The following is a 22057-nucleotide window of genomic DNA, read 5'->3' as shown; positions in this document are numbered from 1 at the left end:
TACAACACAAACAAGCTTGTGTGTGCAGCAGCTCCAGAGAACAGCACGTGTGTTCAGGCTGCTGTTGGCAGGATTACTGATATGTCACTGATAATGATAGTGTACCGCCAGTGTCTCACTGTGTCCCTGTCAGTCAGCGCTGCGCCGTAGAAAGAGGCGTAGAGGAGATAAAAGCAGGAAGTGTGTGTAGAGGGGATGAGCAGAGACGGCGGTGAAGCTCGCAGAGGAAGAGGAGACCCGACCCAGACAGACGCTGGACACATGAGCTGGACGTGGCCGCTCGGTCTGCTGGCGTCAGTATGAATGTTTCCTCGCTGCTGCTGCTCCTGGTGTTCAGGCTGTGCCATCGACCGGCGGGAGCAAAGAAACAAGACGCCGAGGTGTCACCTGAGGAGCACGCCGCTCGCCTCCGAGGCCTCTGGAAGCTCCACATGAGGGACTCCCTGCTGAAAGGAGGTGAGCCAACACCTGAGAAACCATAGAAATAACAGCTGATGTCACTTCAGTGTCAGTATGTGACTATAATCAGGAAGATGTACTTCAAGTAGTGAAAGTCCTCAGTGCAGTAAAGTGTCCCCTGTGTCTGTCGTCCTCTTGTCTCAGCTGACTTTAGATCATTGTGTCTCCTCATTCGTGTCTCAGCAGGGTGTTCTTGTTGGTTTAGGTGGAGCTCATTTTAACTGTTTTGTGTTGGACTAAAACTAATGATTCTTTTCATTCTGGATCAATCTGCTGATCATTTTCTCCATTGATCGATCAATCGTTTGCTTTGGAAACATTGTGAAAACAGTGAGAAATGTGGTCACAGTGAGCCCAAAGTGACACCTTCACAAGGTTTGTTTGGTCCAAAGCTCCACATTATTACAAACACATTCAGATCACTGGTTAAAACAAAGACACTAAAGCTGTCAGGCGAGTAGAAGAAGACAGAAGTGCCTCAAATAAGTGCAGTACTTGAGTAAATGTACTTAGTTACGTTCCACCACTGGTCATAACAGCCCTCACACGTCAGTGGTGGCTGTGATTATTCCTCCACGCTGAAAACCGTCCATTTTAAAGCTCAGCTGAGGTGTTAGCCATCTGGTTTTAGCCACATCAGGTGTGAACCTCAGCCAGGAAACACTATGGAAATGTTTCATTAAAACAGACGGACGGACGGACTCTCGGTCTGAGGACAGACCCGGGACGCTGTCCTCGGCCAGTACGAACAAGAGGAATGTTTACAACAACATCTGAGTGCTGCATTAAGCCAGATTTGAAAAAAATCCCCTCCTGCATGGTTTGATGGGAATTTCCTCGATGACTTCCTGTATTTATTTCATGACAAGAGCTGCAGACTGCGTACTGTCGTCTATCCCCCGCAACCAATCATCTCTCTGTGAAGCAGGTTCCAGTCCTCATCCAATCAGAGGGGCCGTCAAACAGCAGCTGCTCTACTGTCGCGTCGGGATTGGTTACCATCTCCAGATTCTGCCCAGCGGCTCCGTGGGAGGCGTCCACAAACCCACAGAGGACTGTGAGTCCAGCACACATGTGACCCCCCACCGTGAGCGCGCGTTCATGTCCGCCTCTCGTGGGTTTGTTCGATGGTTTTTCTGTGAAAATGTTTGAGATATCTGTGACGATGCACCGAAGCCTTCACTCATGTCTGCGTCTCCTCCAGGCTGGCTGAAGGTGTTCGCTATGAGACACGGAGTCGTGGGAATCAGAGGAGTCAAGAGTGGCTTGTACCTGTGCATGAGTGCAGACGGCCTGGCGTATGCAGCGGTACGTAGCTCACCGCCTGGTTTCATATGTCCAGCATGAGAAAGTGTGCTGGTTCAGACAGTGTTGGGGGCTGCACAGTGAACCAAAACATCTCAAATTTCTTTCCAGGAGCAGTTTTCTGACGAGTGCCTGCTGAAGGAGAACCTGGAGGAGAACCACTACACCACCTACTCCTCCCTGTCTCACCCAGGCATCTATCTGGCTCTTTCCCACAAAGGAGAGCTCAGGAAGGGCAACAGCGTGGGCCGACACCAGTCCTGCACCCACTTCCTGCCCCGGAGGACTCCCTGATTGGAGACCAGCTTTCCCGGAGCTGCGTGAAAAGCAGCAGACCAGAAACTGGCGCCCACACAGCAGCCGGGCCGAAGACGAGTGCCACGTCCAAGAGACGCAGCCGGAGGGATTCTTTGGAGCTTTACTGACTGTCAGCAAGAACAGGGAACTGAGCACGAAGGCTACGTCACGCTCATCCACCAAGCTCTACGGAGCTGACGTAGCATGAGGATCATTCAACAAACGGCTGCTCGTGGTGCGATGCAGCCATGTTTGTGCATTAGCAGCAGATCAGCTGACTGCATGATGAACCCACACAGGATCCCCTCAGCGCCGCTCTGCCCGTTAGCCTCCAGAAGCTAATGATTGGGGGTTTTCCAGTTAGGAGATTCTGCTCTCATCGGCATCGTTTCCAGCTGATTTCAGTGGATTAGCTCTGATTAGCTTAGCTGTTCACTGCCGGCCCAATCAGCTGACAGTCAGCAGATGTTTCACTCAGGAGGTGGTGGAGACCAAAACTAAGCTAAAATGAGACTGAACATCAGACTCCAGCGACTCTAAATGAATGCTAATGATGCTACATGTAGCTGTATCAGCGTTATGAGGTGATAATTTATCAGTGTTGTACTTTCAGTGTGTTACTCTGCCGGTCCGCCCACGACCTGTGAAGCTTTGTTCGATAAGAAAACCTCCAGTACTTTGAGTCCTGACAAGAATCTGCTGTGTTTTCCAAAAACTGATGGATGTTGTTTAGAGTTTTTTAATGTCATTTATTTTGTGTGTGTAGTTTCACTCAGTTTGGTTGTAAAATGCTTTGCAGTGTTCAATAAAATGTCTATTTTTGATAACATTTGTCCAGATCAGAGGAGGTGGAAACATTCATTTTAGGTTTCATGTGAGTGAAATAAGGAAGCCTCTCAAATGTCAAGAAAAGTGAGATGTCGAGAGCTTTTTTTAATTTATTGATGATCCTGTCGACAAGTGAGTTAGCGCAATAGCCACCAGCTAGCTTAGATAACCTGACAGGAAGTGTCACAGACTTCATTCATTTGCTTTTCTTAAATTAAGAATTGCTTTGTGAGAGAAAGTTGCTCTGACTTTGAACATTAAAAGGTGAATTCAGCACTTTCCTCTCAGGATAAATAAACTTCTGTTTCGTGTTTGATGTTGAGAAACTCAACAGGAACATGTCTTCACAGACGTGGACACTTGAAATGTTGCTGCACACCGTCCAGCACCTCCCTCCTCCTCCACCCGCCTCCACACCAACTCCCTGCACACTTCAGGGACACACGAGCATGTAATCTAACCCACAGAGTGGGAGGCGCAGGGTCACCTGATCCCCACTGTGAGCGGCAGCACTCACCTGCTCAGGTGTCTGTTTGTACCAAAGTGCAGGCACGGCAGGAGGGCAGCCATTAAAAAAGAGAGCGGGAGAAGGAGAAGAAGAGGAGGAGGAGAATAGAGGAGAATAAAGGAGGACGGGGGCAGGAACAGGAGGCAGGGATCGGGGGGATATGGTCTTAGACAGAGCACAGCTGAGTGTGGATGATGGCACGATGACGAAGAGCCCCGTGGAGATCAGCACGACGGAGAGACGTTTGACAGAAGGTCAAACCAGGAGCACAGCTCATCCTGCTTTTCTTCATCACCTCTTCTTCCTCCTTCTGGCCATGTCACCTCTACTCATCCTCCTGTCTGTCGTGTCTTTTTTCACAGATCCTGCCACCAGCGCTCCTGCTGACACGACGACTCCTCCAACAGTAAGTGGACAATGGGCAGTGAAGTCAGTGAATTTCTCTGTCTTTTACTTCATTTGTTTTAAATCTACTGAGTCTTTGGGGGTTTATTAGACTTCATTATTAACTGATTAATAAAACAGATCAATCAATAATGAAAATAATCAGTGGTCAGAGGCTTAAATTAAACGACGGGACTATGGTGGGACGTGTTTTCTGAGGTGTAAAAGCGCCTTCATGGCATCTGTGCTGCTGTTCAAACGCTTGGTTTTACTTTAAAGAGCAGAAAGTGGAAACTGGCTGGAAGAGAATTTGACTTCTCATCAGAATTGGAAAAGATGGCCGCTGGGGCCCAGCCCACCTCTACGGCAACACGGGGGGCGAGTGCAGCATGTGTGTCCCCTGAGACCCCCAGCAGCTGGTGGTCAAACAGAAGAGTCCCTTTGTCCAGAGAACAGTCTCTGTATTCATGTATCAGCTTTCTGACAGGCTGGAGGTCCGTGATGGAACATATGTGCACAGTGACGCTGTTTCAAAGCAGAGAAGAAGAGCAGAAGCACAGGTTCAGCTCTGGAGGACAGAACCTGACAGTTCAGCTGGTTTCCTGGGACCTCGTCCGTCAGCTTCCTGCCCTCTGATGTCTTTATCGCTGGGTTAAAACCGGAGCCGTGAGCAGAGTGGCCTCACAGTCACACCTTTGAGTTGATCCCAAACACGTCTCAGAAATCTTGGATGAAGTTTTCACACCTGAGTTTTCAGCAGACGCAGTTTATATCATCATCAGTTGTTTGAATCGTTTCCATCCATTTTCCCCTGTTTAGGAACATAAGGCGGAGGCGCCCGAACATCAGGACCCCTCCAGGATCGAGGTGGTGTCGGTGACGGAGGACGACCTCCCCACAGTCGAGACCCCCAACACGCTGAACGTCAGCCCCCTGGGCAGCTTTGTGGCCGACCCCCAGTCGGAGAACGACCTCGCCAAACCGGCGGCCGCAGCCAGCCCCAGCATGCCAATCACCAAGGTGCAGCCGTTCATCCACGGTGAGAGCCGCTGACGCTCTGCAGGTAACGGCATGAAACAATGAGATTACTGCGCCGCTCGAGTTACAGCGAGATCTGCTTGAAATGTGAGATGACTGACACGCAGCATAATAGTGCAACATCTGTCCCGCCTTAACCGACATGTTCTGGACTTCAGCTCTTTGTTCCTCGGACACTTTTCCACGAGGACACTTTCTTTACCTCAAACGGACAGAAACAAAGTCTTCTTCAGCTGCTGGATGTCTGTTCAATCAGACATGACGAGGTTACAGATAGTTTGGCTGAGAGTAGAAACAAAGATGACAGAATATAATAAAATGATAAAACCAACAGACACAGGAAACGTGACTGACTGAAGAGCCTTTAACATGGAGCAACATGGACTTGAGTTGTCTGTTAATATTTAGTGTTTCCAGAAGGACTGAATGGATTGATGCCACAGACTGACGCAACAAACAAAAAGACCCAAAAAAATCAACATAAAGGTTCAGTGTGGAGGATTCAGGGGATCTACATGGAGTAGATATTCGAAGTGCTGTTTCATTAGTGCAGAATCACCTGAAAAGAAGTGTTTTTATTGCCTTAGAAAGCATCTTTATGTCCACAGAGGGAGCAGCTCCTCCTCAGGGTCCATCATGTTTCTACAGGAGCCCAGAGCGGACAAACCCAGCACTTGACTCCACAGAGGGATTTCTGTGTTTTTAGCGCCTGCCGTGGGTTTTTCACTGCAATCTGCAACCTCACCACTAGATGCCTCTAAACCCTTCACACTGGTCCTTTAAACTCTGGTTTTGACTGCAGAGAAGAGACTCTTGGTGTGATGTAACCCATTGTTTCATGGCGTTGGTGCTGTACAAACATCCAGTTTTATAGATTTTATTTCATAGATCAGTTAAATTCTACAATCTGCGATGTAGATCGTAGAACTCTCATGTTGTCGCTGTCCCGTCTCCTCTCCCTGTTTGAGCTCATGTAAGGTGGACAGATGATGTTCATGCACTGTGTCTCTCAGCAGAGGACGACCTGGAGAAAAGCTGGAAGACCCGGCTGCTGGCCCACCGCCTGGAGCTGCTGATCGCCTCATGCCTCGCCGTCGTGGTCACTCTCGCTCTCGGCGTCGGCCTCGGAGGTAAAGTGCTCAGAGCCCGTGAGCTTTGTTCATTTGGCCATAATGGAGCCGCTGTAGCGTGGACAGCGTTGGCCGCATCAATATTTGATGGGGTCCTTACCTGTTACACAATCTCAATCCCACCCACACGCTGCAGGTGGGACGCACGAGCTCACTGACACCTTAACCTGATGGTCGTGATGTCCTGAGCGGACACTTTACACGAGGAGAGAGAATACAATGAGACAAGTTCAATTTAGGTTCATTAAAGTGTTTCCTGTGTGTGTGTGTGCGCGCGTGCATGTGCAGTGGGTCTGAGCTGTGTGGGGAAGTTTCGTTGCGGCTCGTCGTCTAAATGCATCAGCACGTCGGCTCAGTGTGACGGAGAGCTGCACTGTGACAACGGAGAGGACGAGCTGGGCTGTGGTGAGACACACACACACACACACACACACACACACACACACACACACACACACACACACACACACACACACACACACACACACACACACACAGACAGACGTGCAACGTGTGAACGTGTTCCTCAACCACTTCCTGTTTGGCTCACATTCATGTCTGTGTGTCTGTCTGCCTTTCTTTGTGTCTGTCTCTCCATCTGTGTCTCTTTGTGTCTCTGCATCTGTCTCTCTGTCTGTCTCTGTCTCCCTGTCTCTCCATCTGTCTCTGTCTGTGTGTCAGTGCGTCTCAGTGGGAGGAGTTCTGTCCTGCAGGTCCAGAGAGGAGGGGTCTGGAGGACAGTCTGTTCAGAGGGCTGGAACAACTGGTTGGGGGTCTCCGCCTGCAGACAGCTGGGGTACTCCAGGTTTGTCCTCGGGTCTCTCTGCTCTGTCTGCAGGTCATGGTCTGTCTGACGGGGGATCCACGTCCCCCTTTTCACTCAGATTGTCTGGACCTGGATCGTCCCGTCTGTTCAGACGTTCATGTAGCACAAAGTGCATCTCTGTCAGGAGGCTGCTGTGTCCGTCTGTGTGGACCAGCTCGTCCCTGCATTGAGAAACATGATGATTAGGTTAAAACGGCCTCATGGCACATTCTGTCTGTCCATCCGTCTGTCTGTCAGGTACGTGGAGTCGTTCTTCGTCTCTCTGGCCTCCATTGAGCAGGACCTTCAGTACAATCTGGTGTCCATCAACCTGAGCCAATCAGAGGTCATCAAGCTCCAGAATGCCACAACCTTCAGGTAGGAAGCATGTCCACACTGTCCTTGATCTTCACCTTCATCTTCATCTGCATCTGCAGACAGAGCAGCTGTTTATCCATCCAGTCTGTTTGTGTTCTGAAAGGGAAATGCTGTCTGGACATACGAGTTTCTAATGTGACAGCAGTGATATGAGGAGCTTAAAGCTGCTGACTCACTGACAGATTTACATATTTAATGTTTGTGTCTTTTCTCTCACCACATTAATCAATAACATGAAGATTCAGATTAATAAATAAAAATATTCTTGTGGTGCTTCAAACCCTGATGGGCTCATTACTGCCCCCCTGAGGCCGGAGGCTGAAAGCACCCACTGCTTCCTGACAGAGGTGGCTGTTCTCCCCCGAACGGCCACAAGGGGCAACAATGAGCCCAGTACACTCAGTGAGATTTCTGTTTCAACACCGTGTTTTTGGTTCGACAAGAGAAAAGACTCTCAGGATGAGGATGAGTGGTTGGTTCTGGCAAATGCTCGTCTGGTTACACATAAAGCACCAGAAGAAGAACCTTCCAGCACCTTTCTTTCATTTTCACCTGCTGTCAGGTGTCTTCACTGACGTCGATGAGTCACTGATCCTCAGCGACTGTTCTGATCTGACCACCTCCTGTGTCTGTGTGTGTGATCTGACCTCCACCTCCTGTGTCTGTGTGTGTGATCTGACCTCCACCTCCTGCGTCTGTGTGTGATTTGACCTCCACCTTCTGTGTCTGTGTGTGTGATCTGACCTCCACCTCCTGTATCTGTGTGTGTGATCTGACCTCCACCTCCTGTATCTGTGTGTGTGATCTGACCTCCATCTCCTGCATCTGTGTGTGATTTGACCTCCACCTCCTGTGTCTGTGCGTGTGTGTGGTGTGTGTGTGTGATCTGACTCCCACCTCCTGTGTGTGTGTGTGTGTGTGTGTGTGTGTGTGTATGTGATCTGACCTCCACCCCCTCCTGTGTGTCGCCACAGTAAGCCTCAGTGCAGCTCAGGGAAGGTGGCCACTCTGAAGTGTCTGGGTGAGAAAACGTCCTGCTGCTGAGTGACGCAGTCTTTGTTCTGAGGATGCATTCAAAGGAGCATGCGTGTTTCCTGCATGTTCATACGTGACCGCATGGCACGCCAGTGTGTGTGTTTCCCCTGCGTGTGTGTGTGTTATTTTTGCCTGCTAAGATGATTCATGATGCTCATATGAAACACGTTTTAACAGTGAGGGATTGATGTAATGACATCACTGATGTGGAACCAGTGTGTGTGTGTGTGCATGTATTATGTTCAGTTTGAGTTTATGAAGGGTGATACTGATATTTTCCAGATTGCTCCTCGTCAATCATTTGGATCAATATTGAGAGCCTTAAAGGGGCAGTGCACCAGTTTGTCACGAGCCTGTGAAAACAGTGGCATCACTTCTTCTTCTGTGGTTCTGAAAACAGTAAAGTCTGACCCTGATGATGTCATCTGTTAGGTGTTGATCTTCTGTCTCTTGTGAGGCTCCAACATCAGGAAAGTGCAGTATCAAGCCACTGCAGATCAGCCTGTAGATCAGGGAGGTGGGGGTGGGGGCCAATTAATATTTACAAGGGACCGCATGAGAAGCCTGAGCTGTGTTGGAGGCCGAACCAACAATAACTTGAACTTAATTCGAGCTGACCTTTGACTCTCCACACGTCCGTCCTCAGAGTGCGGCTCCAGGCCTCAGTACAGCACTCGAATCGTCGGGGGGAACATCTCGAAGCCGGGGCAGTTCCCCTGGCAGGTCAGCCTCCACTTCAACAGCGAACACCTGTGTGGAGGCTCCATCGTGACGTCCCGCTGGATCCTGACTGCGGCGCACTGCGTCTATGGGTGAGTCACATCTGAAGACTTTGACCAATGGTACTGTAGCAGCAGGGTCGCCGCCGGTCCACCTGGGCTTTGTGAGCAGGTCTGAAGGGTCTGACTGCTGTAGAGTTGAAGCTGTAGCTGGATTCAGATCTCTCAGCAGGGTGACGGACTTCCTCTAAAAGAGTGATTGGCTTCTTTTGAGGAGCAAAGTTCTGCAGCTGGTAGGATTCATTGTGACATCTCATTCTCCCCTGTCCACCGGCAGGTTCGCAGTCCCCTCCATGTGGGCGGTCCACGTGGGGCTGACGGAGCAGCCGGTCCACGGGGCTCAGTCTCTGGCGGTGGAGCAGATCATATACCACACCCGCTACAGGCCCAAAGGACTGGACTACGACATCGCCCTGATGAAGCTGGCCACGTCGCTTGTCTTCAATGGTAATGTCCAACATTCTGCTCCGTCCTTCAGCAAACATGACGTCTGCTCCAGGAAGCAGCTCGAGCAAAGAAACTGCCAGTCAGACCACCTGAGGCCTTTGGGGCCCCTGAGGGGCCACTCTGCCTGCATGCTAATCGCCCTATGCTAACGTATTATGCATTTCTAAGCTCAGTGGCTAACGTGTTGAAGCTCTATCTGTCCTCTTGGTGGAGTGAGGGAGTCTCTGTCCTCCGTCCCTCTCAGGTTTCGTCTCTCTGACAGCTGTCTGTCTTTCTGCGTATCAGCTCTCAGCCTTCAGTCCTCGTCTGTCCTCACTGTAGCTGCTCTCGGAGTGAATGGGTCTGCTGTGTCCTTTCAGTCCAAACTGCACAGGACGACACCTGAGGGCAGGATTTAGGCTTAAATACACATCAGCTGATTGGTCGATTGATGCTGATTATGGAGGAAACACAGACAGACAGTTGTGGTTCGTTCATGCTCCTCTGCAGGCTTTGTAGAGCCCATCTGTCTGCCCAACCATGGGGAGGACTTTGAGGAGGGCACCATGTGCTGGATCTCTGGATGGGGAGCAACTGAGGACGAAGGTGAGTCCAAGCATGAGCTACTGTCTCGTCTGTGATTTCCCCCTCACGCCTCAGCCTCGAGCCTGAAAGGACGTGTTCTTCCAGGAGAAACCAGTGTGGTCCTGCGCTCAGCCATGGTGCCGCTGCTCTCCACCAAGACCTGCAACCAGCCGGAGGTCTACCAGGGCTTCATCTCCTCCTGGATGATCTGTGCAGGATACCTGGAGGGAGGAACCGACTCCTGTCAGGTAAAGACGCTGCTCTTTGAACATTGAAGATTTCACGTGAATATACCTGAAATCCACTGAGACAATAAACCACAGGCTGTTCTGCAGGATCGAATCAGAGACGACAACCTGCCTGACAGGTGGAAAAGCTCTGCAGTGTCTTCAAATATTAAGATGAAATCTTACTTAAAGCGGTTTTAATGGACATTTTGTATTAAAGTGGACGGTGAGGCTGCAGACAGTGAGTTCACATCATCTTTCAATCACACATCCTCATTTCCTCTCGATGAGAGCTGTAACATAAGTTCTCACCATAACTAGAACTGTGCTGAAACACTTTAAAGGTCACTAGAAATAAAATGACTCTTCAAAAGTTCAAAGATCTCAGTGACAGAAAGAGGAACTGTCTCACCTGTGCATGTCCGTCCTCAGGGGGACAGCGGAGGTCCTCTGGCCTGCGAGGACTCGTCGGTGTGGAAGCTGGTTGGAGCGACCAGCTGGGGAATCGGCTGCGCCGTGAAGAACAAGCCGGGCGTTTACACTCGCATCACACAGTCGCTCAGCTGGATCCGCCAGCAGATGGAGGTCAGTGCCTGACAGTCCGCCTCCTCACAGGGACCAGACCAATGAAGGTTTGGCCTTTGGCGGACACAACACTGGACCTCACCTCAGGCCTCACCGTGTGGTCAGCACGTCTCTCACCGCTGAGTTTGGGATGTTAGTGAACAGGAAATCTATTCAGAGCAGCTCTGATGTAACCTGACTGTTTCCTGTCACAGCAGGTGTAAATAATCAAATGAACGATGGCTGAATTCCATTTAGCTCAGTTTCTCATACTGTGTATTTCAGACTGGTCCGTGGTGTGAGGCCACAGTGAAAGTTAGCATCAAGAAAGGAAAACGTCTAAAAAGCTAGCCGCGCTGCCACCAGGCTACCTTTGAACTAAGACTCTTGTTTGTTGTGACCAAAAAAAAAAAAATAACTTGACTCATGATCAGCGGTTTGTTCAGTGCTGTGGAGTCTTTAGAAGGACAGTCTGTTTGAAGCGAGGACGTCCTCTGTCCTCACTGCTGAGCCTGTTAGCGTTAGCACTGAATGCTACAGGAAGTCCCGTTTCACTTCTTCTCCAGAACATTTTCAGCTGGACTGAAGGAAGCTGAACTGCACTGATGTAAACTCTGAGTCAGGAACCAGGAGAGCTCTGAGCAGCGGGTGAATTTCTGTGTCATTTCTGAGTCAGATCTGAGCTGTTCTGGTCTCTGTGAAACCAGCCTGTGGCGCTGAGCGTGCTGGCTCAGGCTCACTGAGGCTCGCTGCAGTCTGAAGTGGACTCTTTAATGCGGTCATGAGGCTGCTCTGAGAACTCAGTGAATTCTAAGAGGGATTTGAGGAACGTTACAGTCCGTGGTTTCTTCAGTTAAGCCCTGACTAATGGAGCACAGCACAGCACCAGCTGTTGGTGACCTTGCCGTGTGATGTTGGCCGACAGCTGGTTCTCCTCCGTAATGGAATCTGACCACAGCAGCTGGAGGCGTAGTCCCATTGGCCCAATGTCAGCTGTCTTTATATGGTGAAAGCAGAGCTGTGTGTGTTCTGCAGATCTGAACTCAAGGTTTTACTTTTCATTGAAACATCTGAGATTTGTCATTGTAAACTGTGCATATGTGGCGGTTTAAGAAGAACTGCAGCTCCAAACGAAGCTCGGCCCTCGAGCCCTGCACAGACGGAGCCGCGGGCGGGGGTCTGCCTAAAACTGTTCTTCTTTGTTCTTTCAGAGAGAAGAGGCTCAAAATCCTCCAACTCTGAGCACAGACAACTGAACCTCCTGGTTCCTGCTCACGGGATTCAGTTTGGACGTCCACACATGAACAACACGCACCAACGACTACAGATAAAACTCCGACACCGGAAAGACCCGAGCTTTTGAGCCACGCAGAGCTGCCGGAGCAGAGACAAGAGACGGAGCACAGCGGAGAGTTAGGCATCGTTTATTCCAAAATAGAAAGCTCTAAGGCAAAACAGACAAGAGAAAAGTGAAGATCGCTTCAGAAAAAGCAAAACAGATGCAAATGAGGAACCGAGAGCTCAGCGAGGGCCCACCCAGAGTCACTGCACCCCCCCCAGGCTGCATGAAGTTAACCATTTCAGGTCTGGACTGTACAGGAGGGATAGAAACCAGATCACTGAACTACTGACAGCTGCTGTACAATATTACAGATATTCAAACAAGAGGCCCCCAGCTTGTGCAGTAATATCAATATATTGATAAAGAGATTTCAGATCTTTCACTACGTGTTTGTAGTGGCAGGGGGAGCAGCGGGGGCTGCAGCGGGGGCTGCAGCGCCTCGTCCCAGTCCTTCAGGCAGGCAACGAACAAGGAGTCCAACTTTCCAACTGCTTTTTGTTTCCAGCGCAGTCGCATGTACGTGTACATAAATAAAAGTTTCATGCGTGCAAAGAGTCCACTGCTTCTTGTTGATGGAGCTCACGTCTCACGGTGGATGCGGCCCCCCCGGGGGTTCCCGGCTCAGACCCTTGTGATTGTGTGATTAGCATAGTGTTCTGGATTGTGCATTTCAGAAAGTGACGCCTACGCTACGACCGTAAAATGATTAAAAGACGTAATGTATGGTATACACAATGAGGGTAAAAACGGAGCGCTGCGGTCAGAGATCTGCGACGTCGCGGCACAAAACGGAAAGTTACGCAGAGCCACGCGCGCTCTGCAGTTTAGTGTCTTTGTGACCAATTTCATTAAGGGTCAGACTTTCTTTTTGTGCTTCTTGGCAAGAATTCTTTAGAAAAGAACACAGGTAAGGCCTTGTTAGTATTGTAAGTTTAAAACCAATTTAAATAGCAATTTTCATCAGCTTTCAATTCATTTTTCTGTTTTTTAGAAAACTTCAAAGAACCCTGGAAAACAGGGTCGCTAGCTTTAATTATGAATCTGTACATAAATATTCCTTACAAAACAGGAGAACACAAAAATGAAACAAAAAACACTCATTTCTTATGTTTGTATATAAAAATAAGCATCTCTCCTTTTTTTTTTTTTCTCGATTCTCTCCACCCGGGCTCTGCTCGGCCTGCAGGGGCCCCTGGGAGCCGGAGTCAGTCGTAAGAGTGCGCACATCTACTCAAACACAAGCATGCAAAAAGTGAAGACAAACCCTTACAGATACAACTCTAAAGTGTTGGCATCCAAAATGAGAATTCAGCTGGAGACGGGAAAAACCCAAAAATCAGTCGACATTTACTTTAAACAAACTTGCTTCGGGTGTTTTAACACTTCTTTTTTTCTTCCGTTTGTTTGATTTTAATCTTTTTGAGCTTAAATATACAAAAAAGTGCACTCGCATACGTCAACTAAATAATTAAAAAAGGGTTTCTGAAATGAAACTCCTGATGTACACACACGCAGCATAAACCGCCGTTCAGCAGGGTGGAGGGTTGGAAGAGTGCAGGACCGTCCCCGTCACGCCACGTCCTGTCGCTTTGTGCTCTGTGTAAACCTAACGTACGTGTGTGTGTGTGTGTGTTTGAGAATGCACGTCTTGTGTGTATGTGTAGATCAGAGTGTGAGGGAGTGTGTTCTCTACTGCAACGAGTCGCTGTTGTCCAGGCCCAGCCCGGCCATGTCCGCGTCGTCGTCCTCGTCTCCGCTGTCCCCCGACTCGTCTTCACTGTGGCCTCCCAGCATCACCTGCTGTACCGCCAGCGTGGCGCCGTCTGACGTCAGGCTCTGCAGACCCTCCACGTTCATGGTCACCATCGTACCTGAAGCACAGCGCACAAACTCTTCTGTTGATACTCTGAGACGTTCGTCTTTCATCAGTGCAGCAGAGCCTCAGCACCAGTCAGTTCTTTTAACCTCACATTAAAAGCTCTGATTGGCTGAGACAAAGCAAACAGACTCCTCCATCTAAAAGGAGCAATGAAACTAAAAGATGGAAAATATCAGTTTCTCCTTTTCTGGTGTTTTTTAGTGTAACTGACTTTCAAAGCTCTGAAACCTCCATCAGGTGCTGCTGCTGCTTTAACGCTGCTCCACGCCACCGCCTTTGATGTGTAACTGACAGGATCAATAATGAGCCGGTTAGACCTGTTACCCTGCAGGAGACGTCGGCCCTCTGGCTGCATTTTGAACATTCAGCGATTTTAATATGTTTCAACACAGATGTGCAGATCATAAACGCCAACGGTGAGGACGCTCGCTCACGACGCCTGAAGTGATCGACTGTGTGCAGCATCTACACACAAACCACCTGGGACTGATGATGTGAAGGTTACATTTAGTGATGGTGATGAAAGCGTGTTTGTTACTGGTTTCACTGGGACAGCTGTCGGCAGCTCCAGCTGAGCTCCTGTGAAACGCGCCTCGTTCTGGCTGTTTTAATGTAGCACTCAGTGACAGATCACAGCAGTTTAAGTGATTCTACATCAGGTCTCTGAAAGCTTTAAATGAATTCCTTCAGCTGCACTAGTTTACACATGTACGATCCACTTAAAGACTGGTTTTTAGATTCTATTTGACTTTAATCCAAACTGCGTACCGTCTGGCATGGTGACCTGCTGGTGGGTGCCTCCCGCGGAGGCGATGGAGTCGGGCCAGAAGCGCTGCAGTGGCCGGTTCTGAGGCGTCTTCTTCTTGGCTTTGGGTGTCTCAGAGGAGCTGGCGTCCAACATGGGCTGCAGGATCCGCCTCCGTGCATTTATAAACCTGGAGATACAAAACAACACAGGTTGGTTTGGTTCTGGCCGAACAGTTCTTTCTTTCAGGTGTGACACACCTTCAGACCTTCAGTCCTCACAGGAAGTGATGAACTAATCTCCCCCTAAAATTCCCACAAACAAGCAGCAAACTTGTTTCTCTCCACCCAAGATGGACAAATAAATGCAGCTAGCTAACAAAAGGTGGACAGACGGGAGGTTCTCCTCCGACTGAGGCTGAGGCCCTTTCACATACAAAGAGGTGAGCAAACCTGTCCAGGAGGATTTCTATCGAGAGCTGACTGATCTGTTTGCTTCCCACAGCAGGTATGAAGGAAATGACGTGACAACACCTGGGTGGACGTGACCGTGGGGTGGTGCTGCTCCGTGTCTGTGGGCCTAAAAACTCACCAGTTGTTGACCTGCAGAAGCGTCAGGTTTGTCTGACCGGCGATCTGTTTCTTCTCGTCCTCCGTTGGATATGGATGCTGCAGCAGAGAATGGAGAAGAAGTGCCTCAGTGTTTCTTTAAGGATTCAGGTGTTAAACAGGTAATGAGTCGATGCACACACTCACCCCGATGTGCTGGAAGAGCCACGAGCGCATGACATTGGTGGCGTGTTTGGGGAGAACGCCACGTTTGTTCTTGGTGGAGTTTTCGTCGTGATTGAAGAGGTTCAGGTCCTGGTGAAACTGCAGCTGGAGCTGAGCAGACACGTTCATTCAGACACCTTTCTGTCCGTTTATGTCACCAACAACACACTTTTCAACACAAGAGGAATTTTCTCTGAAGCAGCTTTTGAAAAAGTAAACCTCACAGTTTAAACTGGGAACATATCGGACCAGTTTCAGAGCACAGCAGGTTAAAGGTCACAGCACATTCTGCTGTTGTGCTGCAGCCTTTATGAGCTTTGGCTGCTTCGTGTCTGTTTTGAATCACTGTGCAGGTCTAACGATCACCTCGGGGACAGAACCGTTTCTCACACGAATAATAAAGTAATTTTGCTCCCAAACAACATTTGAAATCCTGAAACGCATTTTCCAATCAGGTTTTATGCACCGTGCCATCCTAAAACAGGAACGCTGGCTTCACTGCTGCAGGTGAACACCTCAAGTTCAAGAACTAAGTTCACCCAGAAAACGAATGAAAGCTCACAGAAGCCTCAGCTGAGGTGGAGTGTTACAGAGTCGGTCTGTGCCATGATTTAGATCTACCTCATTATTACCAGGTGCACTGTGAAACGTCTTCAGGCGACTCTCAAACAGAAATGATACTAACATGTTAAAAATCAGAAATCTGCAGTTCAAACCTGGATGTTAGGGCGGCAGTTTAAAGGGTTTCTCTCTGCTGGGCCTCATTTGAGAACCAGTTTCTCTGCAGGGGTCATCTACACCCCCCCTGCTCTGTCCATACACCCCCACTTTAGGGACCTCTGATTTAGATTCTACAGCAGCCTCACAGTCAGAGAGAGATGTACTACCTGATTGTTTTGGACGCGTATTGTCCCGGGAGACAGAGCCTGTGTTACCACCTGGCCCTGAGGAGTGACGACTGTAACAGGCTGATACACTGTGCCACCTGGAATTTAAACACACACACACACACACACACACACACACACACACACACACAGAGCTTAATATAATCTGCTGAGCTGACGAGTGCAGGCTGCACAGACAGCTCTGATCAACGTGTCCCGCTGGTACATGACAATGTCTCAGCTGCAGTCAACAGTACAGTACCTGAGGGAGGCGTTGTATGCCATGGTGACATACCTGCGACCACCTGGGTGGGGTTGACGGCTGTCACGGTAACATTCCCCTGCTGCAGGGCTGACGCAGGCACCACGATTTGGCCCTGGGGACTGATGGTCCCAGACATAGAGCTGGGGGTCTACGTAACACAGAGCAGGCTTTGGTCACATTAAGTGTGTTTTCATGCTAATGCTAACATTGAGTAGCAGTTAAATGTGCTGATATTCATGAAAGGCAAAGAATCTGATTCAAAAGAAAAACACCGTCAGTCTCTAGCCTCACTTTAAAGCACCAACAGATCAACCAGTTGATGCCCAGTGGAGGAGGTGCTGCGTGCAGCACACCGCAAGGTCATACCTGAGTCTTGGTGGGGGAGAAGCCCTGGACCTGGCCTTGGACGGGGGAGTACGGGCTTCCTGGGTCCCCGCTCAGCAGAGTCTCGCTGTTCATCTTCGTCTTGAGGCAGGCGATGTAGCGGCTGCAGAAGTCCTTGCACAGGTCACTCACCTTCTCCAGCTCCAGCAGGTGGATCCGCAGCACCTGGATGGCTTTCACCATCTACAGGTAAGACGCATGGAAAACACAAATGACAGTCTGATGTTGAGGATTTAGACACTTAAGTCTGACAATCACTGACTTCATAAATGAATCTGGCTGCTGACCTCCTGCTGCCTTCAGGTGGGCTCGTGTGGCTTCACAGTTTTAGAATACGAAGAAGACTTTTTAAGACTTGCAGACTCCCTGCGCTAACATTTGGGCAGGTGTAATTACTGTTAGCTGATTATTCTGGATGCTGACGTGCCAGCTGTGACATGAAGGCTGCAGCAGACTGAGCAAAAAGAGTTGAAACACAGAACATACAGGTGTATTCCACAGGTTAAAACCCATCTATGCCAGCTTCTTTCAGTACGTCTGTCACTGAAGGGACACTAAGGTTCATCTTGGCCCATCGGGGGGAGGTCAGAGGTCAGAGGTCAGAGGTCAGGGTCTACGGCTCAGCTAAAGTGTCCGAGTTCAAACACAAAGTCAGATTCACTGATTGTGATCTTCTGAGACGGCCCTGTATTCTAATTAACAGCTGGACAGGCTTCATGTCACCGTGCTGCAGAGGTTAAAGGTCACCGACCGGTGGGTGGGTGTGAGTGAGTCGGGAGTTTCATTTTGTATTTCTTTGTGAAATGCCTCTCTGGCCTGCTTTGGTGTTGTCAATGACATCAGAGCTAAAAAGGGCTTTTCAATCTTCTGTCAGTGTTGTTAGGCCAAAAAATAAACCTTCAGTAGATACGAGAGAGAGCTGAGGGTCCGACAGATACCAACCAGGTGACCACCACTCAAATCCAGCTCTGACAACACCTGTTTAAACATCTCTTCTTCTACTTTATGACACCGTGACTTCCTGTTCTATTCTTTTTTGAAACAGTTTGTTTATGCTGCCAACTGCATCCAAGAGCTCTCTGAGTGTGAAGATTATGTTCAAAGAGTATTAAAAGAGGGCCGGAGCAGCAGGTAACGGAGAGATAAACATGAAAGAAAAAACAAGCAGAAACATGAGAGTTTCTGCGCCTGAGGCGTCTCACCAAGTTGTCGAGTTCAGGGTCCTCGCTGAAGAAAGGTTTGCCCTCCTTCTCCTGATTGCGGACAAAGTTCTCAATGTCCACATCGAAGCTGGCCGAGGTGATGCAGTCGGAGCTCAGCGTGGACTGCTCACACTTCTCAAACAGCAGGGCCAAGAGAGGGAACAGGGGATGCCTGTGAAAGGTGCACCCACACACAGAACACAAGCTGCTGAGTTTCACTCATCAAAAGGACACATTCCGCTCACACAGCGACACAAAACGGCTTCCAAAGAGCAAAAACTGCTCCAAGTTGTCTTCATCTACTGCATTTACATCATGAACACAAGACCGCAGCGATATGAGTCTACAGTTAACCCCATGCACGACAGCTTCTGTCCAATAAATGAGCTTTCTGTGTGACCATGTGACTTGTTTGTCGGCTGTGACAAACTGTAAGTGGGCAGTGTGAACACAACACAACTGCAACAAACATTTCCATTAGCTCTGACAACGCACACACAAAATGGGGACATTTCAAAGGCCAGAGAGAAATATCAAAGTCACATGAGCAAAGGGGAGGGGTCACAGGTTTCATAACATCTTGATGGTTTAGTTTCTGGCCAATCTGAAAGGAATTAAGTCAAGATGGGAAAGAGAAGAATGCAGATTTAAGGACAGATGGATGCTGCTCTGGCTCTCCCACAAACACACAAGCAGAATTAATCTACCGATATATGGAGGCTTTGTCTGCGTCCATGGGCGTCTGCGGCTCTGTGGGTGCTGGGCTGGGCGCCTCTGCCAACGTCCCCTCAATAAACTTCTGCTCCGAATCACTGTCTACCGCCGCCACACCTTGCATCTGCAGGAAAAGAGAAAACACAGAAGTGAGAAAAAGAAATCGACAGAGTGACAGAGACAGAAACTGACAGAAGAGGTGAAGAGAAAGGCGGAGAATGAGAGACATTAAGACATCACGTGAAGACCAAGAGGAGCTGGAGGGCAAAGCTTCGCACAGAGGCTGCTTCAGTATGGACCCTCTGGAAAGTCATGGTCTGAACACCACCATCAAAAACTTCACATTTCTCAGACAACACTGAGTTAAATTGTATTTCAGAGGCGTACAAAGACATTTACTGTGATCAAAAACAGATATTTATAGTGTCGTGAGTCGTCAGCCACTGCAAACCTCCACAGGTTCAAGATCTCTTCAGAGTTTATTCCTGTTGTTGCACATAATGAATCTCCAGTGGGCAGATGCACTTAAATGTGTGTCTGCATTTTTTTTTGCCTTCCAGTCTCTTGATATCACTTTGTGTGCCCGTTATGGTCAGACTGCATCCAGACAGTGCTGTGTTACGACCACAATGCGGACCTAAACACTGACATATCTGCTGTTACGGTCTGACTGCAGCTGAGAATATAATCCAGAACCTGTGTGCACACCTGTCACTGGATGCATACAGGACACATTAAAATGTGGCTCAGCAGCGCTTCACTTGAGGCACATTCATACACAAAGAGCCAAGTTTCTCCTCCTTTTCTTTCACATTTTCACACCATGCAGGCCTACCAGCAGGCCAGGATCCCTTCCAGAGCATAAATCCCATCCCCGACCATGTGACTGAGACCAACAATGACTTAGATTGAGCGCAAACAAGCTAAAAATAATCACTTGCTTGGGGTGGAAAATTTCTCATTAGTCATAGATCCTCCTCAGCTCTTGACACCCCCTAATTTGGCACTTGAATAAAGATGTTTTGTAAGCAATTTACATAAGCACAGACAGACACAAACACTTGGCAGAAAAGGGGATTTATACTGCATCAGTGTCTCTTGTACAGTGATGTATTTGTGGCGGCTCGCCTCAGACAGACGCGCATGCCGCCGACAGATTACTAAAACTGATGTAATAGCATTAACGTTGCCTGTGTTCTGGTATTACAGGCATAAAGTGCTTCCCTTTGTTTGGCTATCCAGGCTGACTTGTCATCACTAAAAATAACTGGGGGATCCACAGCCAAAGAATGCAGAATACTCAAAGGTGTATCTTGAACCATTTAGGTGTCCTTATTGCACACATGCTCCATCAAATGCGTCCAATCAGAGCCGGCTATGCAGGCCTCAGGGTCCCAAACCAAATGTCCCCCTCTCACCCACCTGATGCTCTCCCTTTGGGTACTTGTCTATGGACACCGACTGGGCTGCCATCACGTTCACTGCAGATGCTGCAAACACTGGGGCATTATAGAGAGCAGGGACAGGTGGCCAACCTACACAATACACACAGTACAGTTAGACTAGCTTTTAATGGTGTCATGGATGTCTGAATGAAAGATTATTATTGTAAACTGGGATGGTGTGATTAAGGGAGGATGAACATGCTTATTTTCATACTTCAAAGAACTGCAACTTGACGTTAAGTGAACAACAAAAGTGATTCTTATGGTCAAAAATGAGCGTGTGGCATTTAAAGACCATGAAGTGACCATGACGACAAAAATATAAAAACTCAACTTTTAACTGCTCTGTGGAGGCATGTGAACATTCAACTGGGCAAAACAAAAAAAAAGCGCAACCTTACATGAACTGCCTTTACTTATTTCTCATTTCTAATCAATATTCATGTCTGTTAAGAACAATCCTAAAAACAAAAAGAGACTGATTTACAGACCCTGAAGTGTGCTGTTGTAATAATAATAATAGTGAGCTTTGTGTTAACGTTACTCTGCTGCTGCTTTCAACACACCCACCGCGATGAACTTAGCCTTTAGCCCCCGTTTTAGCTGCTCACGCCATTTGTGGCGGCAAGGGGGCATAAAAGTTTAAAAAAGCCTTTGGGCTAACATTAGCTAACTGCCCTCTGACTGGGGTAACGTTAGTGTTATTTGTAGACAAAGAAGCTCGGCTTGAGTTAGCCATATTTCACAATGTTTAGCTAACGTTAGCATGTAGCGTTCACGCTACATTGGCGTTAGCCGATCTGAGATGAACTCAAAAGAGCAGCCGTCTAGCCGACACCTAGCGTTAGCAAGATGGCTAACTGTTAACTTTAAAGTGTTTCTCGTGCTGGTACGGTGCAGCCAAAATGCAAAGCGCCATATTTAGCAACGGAATCACTGCCAAAAAAACAAGCTAACCCAGCTAGCTAGCCAGGTACAAAAAAAGACCCCGCTGCGGATTGATACGAAGCGAGCCGTTTGCCCAAATAACAAGACAGCTTCGGTCGCTTTAGCGTTTTTCTATTTCCATTTTAAATGAATATGCATCTCTTGTAAGCCGCGTACAGTAATTCGACTGCAATTAAATTAAGAAGCATTGGCTGCACACCAGGCTAGCCCGGTTGATCCTCAAATCCTTCCCACATTAGTCAATCAATCAAGCAGGGACAGCTGCCCTCTCCTTCCCCTCCCCTCCGCGCTAACATTACAACTGTCGGGCCTCGTTTCTAGCTCTCGCCCTTTGCTTTTCCACAATCCTCCTCTGCCCCCAAAACGCCGACATATTTTTTACCCCCCCTCCCCTGTATACAGATTTTTTTTAATTCTTCCCGGAGCTCTGCCGCCTCTGCTTCCCTTCCAAAAACATCCTCCACTGCCCTGACTCGGTCCGCGCTCCTCGCCCCGGGGCATTTTTGCGTGCGGCCCAGATTGTTTGATTGATAGGGAACGGAAAAAGAGGGATTTTGAGTGACAGCTTACCTGAGTGCCAATCTTCGTCACACTGACAAGCGGCTGCAGCAATCGGGACCCGCAGTTGTCGCGTTGCGTCATCGCGTAAGGGCACGCAGGGGCTCTCGGCTCATGAATATTTATGATGTGGGCGGAGACATGACGTCCGGCTCCCTCTGCACCCC

The 22057-nt window shown here is 48.8% G+C and overlaps 3 protein-coding genes across 7 annotated transcripts; 2 read left to right on the top strand and 1 right to left on the bottom strand.

Annotated features, from left to right (window-relative positions):
* Window positions 1-206: 206 nt before the first annotated feature.
* On the top strand, window positions 207-2202 carry LOC143330150 (fibroblast growth factor 4A-like). Its single transcript, XM_076746413.1, has 4 exons — window positions 207-456; window positions 1388-1516; window positions 1664-1767; window positions 1876-2202. The coding sequence occupies exons 1-4, from the start codon at window positions 300-302 to the stop codon at window positions 2056-2058; spliced, it is 573 nt and encodes a 190-aa protein (XP_076602528.1). The 5' UTR covers window positions 207-299; the 3' UTR covers window positions 2059-2202.
* A 1397-nt stretch (window positions 2203-3599) lies between these two features.
* On the top strand, window positions 3600-12639 carry tmprss3a (transmembrane serine protease 3a). Its single transcript, XM_076747550.1, has 14 exons — window positions 3600-3639; window positions 3760-3803; window positions 4601-4820; window positions 5836-5949; window positions 6238-6354; window positions 6631-6754; window positions 7013-7132; window positions 8107-8153; window positions 8814-8979; window positions 9224-9393; window positions 9883-9978; window positions 10063-10205; window positions 10617-10769; window positions 11960-12639. Exons 1-14 carry the CDS (start codon window positions 3600-3602, stop codon window positions 12002-12004), a joined length of 1599 nt encoding a protein of 532 aa, XP_076603665.1. The 3' UTR covers window positions 12005-12639.
* Window positions 12157-21979, bottom strand: pknox1.1 (pbx/knotted 1 homeobox 1.1). 5 transcript variants are annotated; one of them, XM_076746748.1, is made up of 11 exons: window positions 21903-21979; window positions 20362-20474; window positions 18933-19063; window positions 18226-18397; window positions 17006-17206; window positions 16637-16787; window positions 16375-16472; window positions 15470-15598; window positions 15306-15382; window positions 14738-14904; window positions 12157-13961 (listed from the first exon to the last, which is right to left on the bottom strand). In XM_076746748.1, the coding sequence occupies exons 2-11, from the start codon at window positions 20410-20412 to the stop codon at window positions 13780-13782; spliced, it is 1359 nt and encodes a 452-aa protein (XP_076602863.1). In that variant the 5' UTR covers window positions 20413-20474; window positions 21903-21979; the 3' UTR covers window positions 12157-13779. The 5 variants fall into 5 exon arrangements, with proteins under 5 accessions (XP_076602863.1, XP_076602866.1, XP_076602865.1 ...); XM_076746751.1 differs by having other exon boundaries at window positions 16670-16787; window positions 21903-21977; XM_076746750.1 differs by lacking the exon at window positions 21903-21979 and adding an exon at window positions 20719-21888.
* Window positions 21980-22057: the final 78 nt, after the last annotated feature.

This window comes from Chaetodon auriga, chromosome 13, assembly GCF_051107435.1.
Source record: "Chaetodon auriga isolate fChaAug3 chromosome 13, fChaAug3.hap1, whole genome shotgun sequence".
Lineage (NCBI taxonomy): Eukaryota > Metazoa > Chordata > Actinopteri > Chaetodontiformes > Chaetodontidae > Chaetodon > Chaetodon auriga.
This window is presented reverse-complemented; position numbering and strand designations above follow the sequence as displayed.

What these genes read in the sequence shown, in the direction of transcription:
- LOC143330150 (XM_076746413.1), top strand. Translation starts at nt 300, where the DNA reads ATGAATGTTTCCTCGCTGCTGCTGCTCCTGGTGTTCAGGCTGTGCCAT. An exon ending in GGACTCCCTGCTGAAAGGAG is followed by an intron (nt 457 to 1,387) that starts GTGAGCCAACAC and finishes TCTGTGAAGCAG; the next exon opens with GTTCCAGTCCTCATCCAATC. An exon ending in CCACAAACCCACAGAGGACT is followed by an intron (nt 1,517 to 1,663) that starts GTGAGTCCAGCA and finishes CGTCTCCTCCAG; the next exon opens with GCTGGCTGAAGGTGTTCGCT.
- tmprss3a (XM_076747550.1), top strand. Translation starts at nt 3,600, where the DNA reads ATGACGAAGAGCCCCGTGGAGATCAGCACGACGGAGAGAC. An exon ending in GAGGAACCGACTCCTGTCAG is followed by an intron (nt 10,206 to 10,616) that starts GTAAAGACGCTG and finishes GTCCGTCCTCAG; the next exon opens with GGGGACAGCGGAGGTCCTCT. An exon ending in GGATCCGCCAGCAGATGGAG is followed by an intron (nt 10,770 to 11,959) that starts GTCAGTGCCTGA and finishes TTGTTCTTTCAG; the next exon opens with AGAGAAGAGGCTCAAAATCC.
- pknox1.1 (XM_076746750.1), bottom strand. Translation starts at nt 20,749, where the DNA reads ATGTTCACATGCCTCCACAGAGCAGTTAAAA. An exon ending in CCTCCACAGAGCAGTTAAAA is followed by an intron (nt 20,475 to 20,718) that starts GTTGAGTTTTTA and finishes TGTATTGTGTAG; the next exon opens with GTTGGCCACCTGTCCCTGCT. An exon ending in TACGCGTCCAAAACAATCAG is followed by an intron (nt 15,599 to 16,374) that starts GTAGTACATCTC and finishes GTGTCTGCTCAG; the next exon opens with CTCCAGCTGCAGTTTCACCA.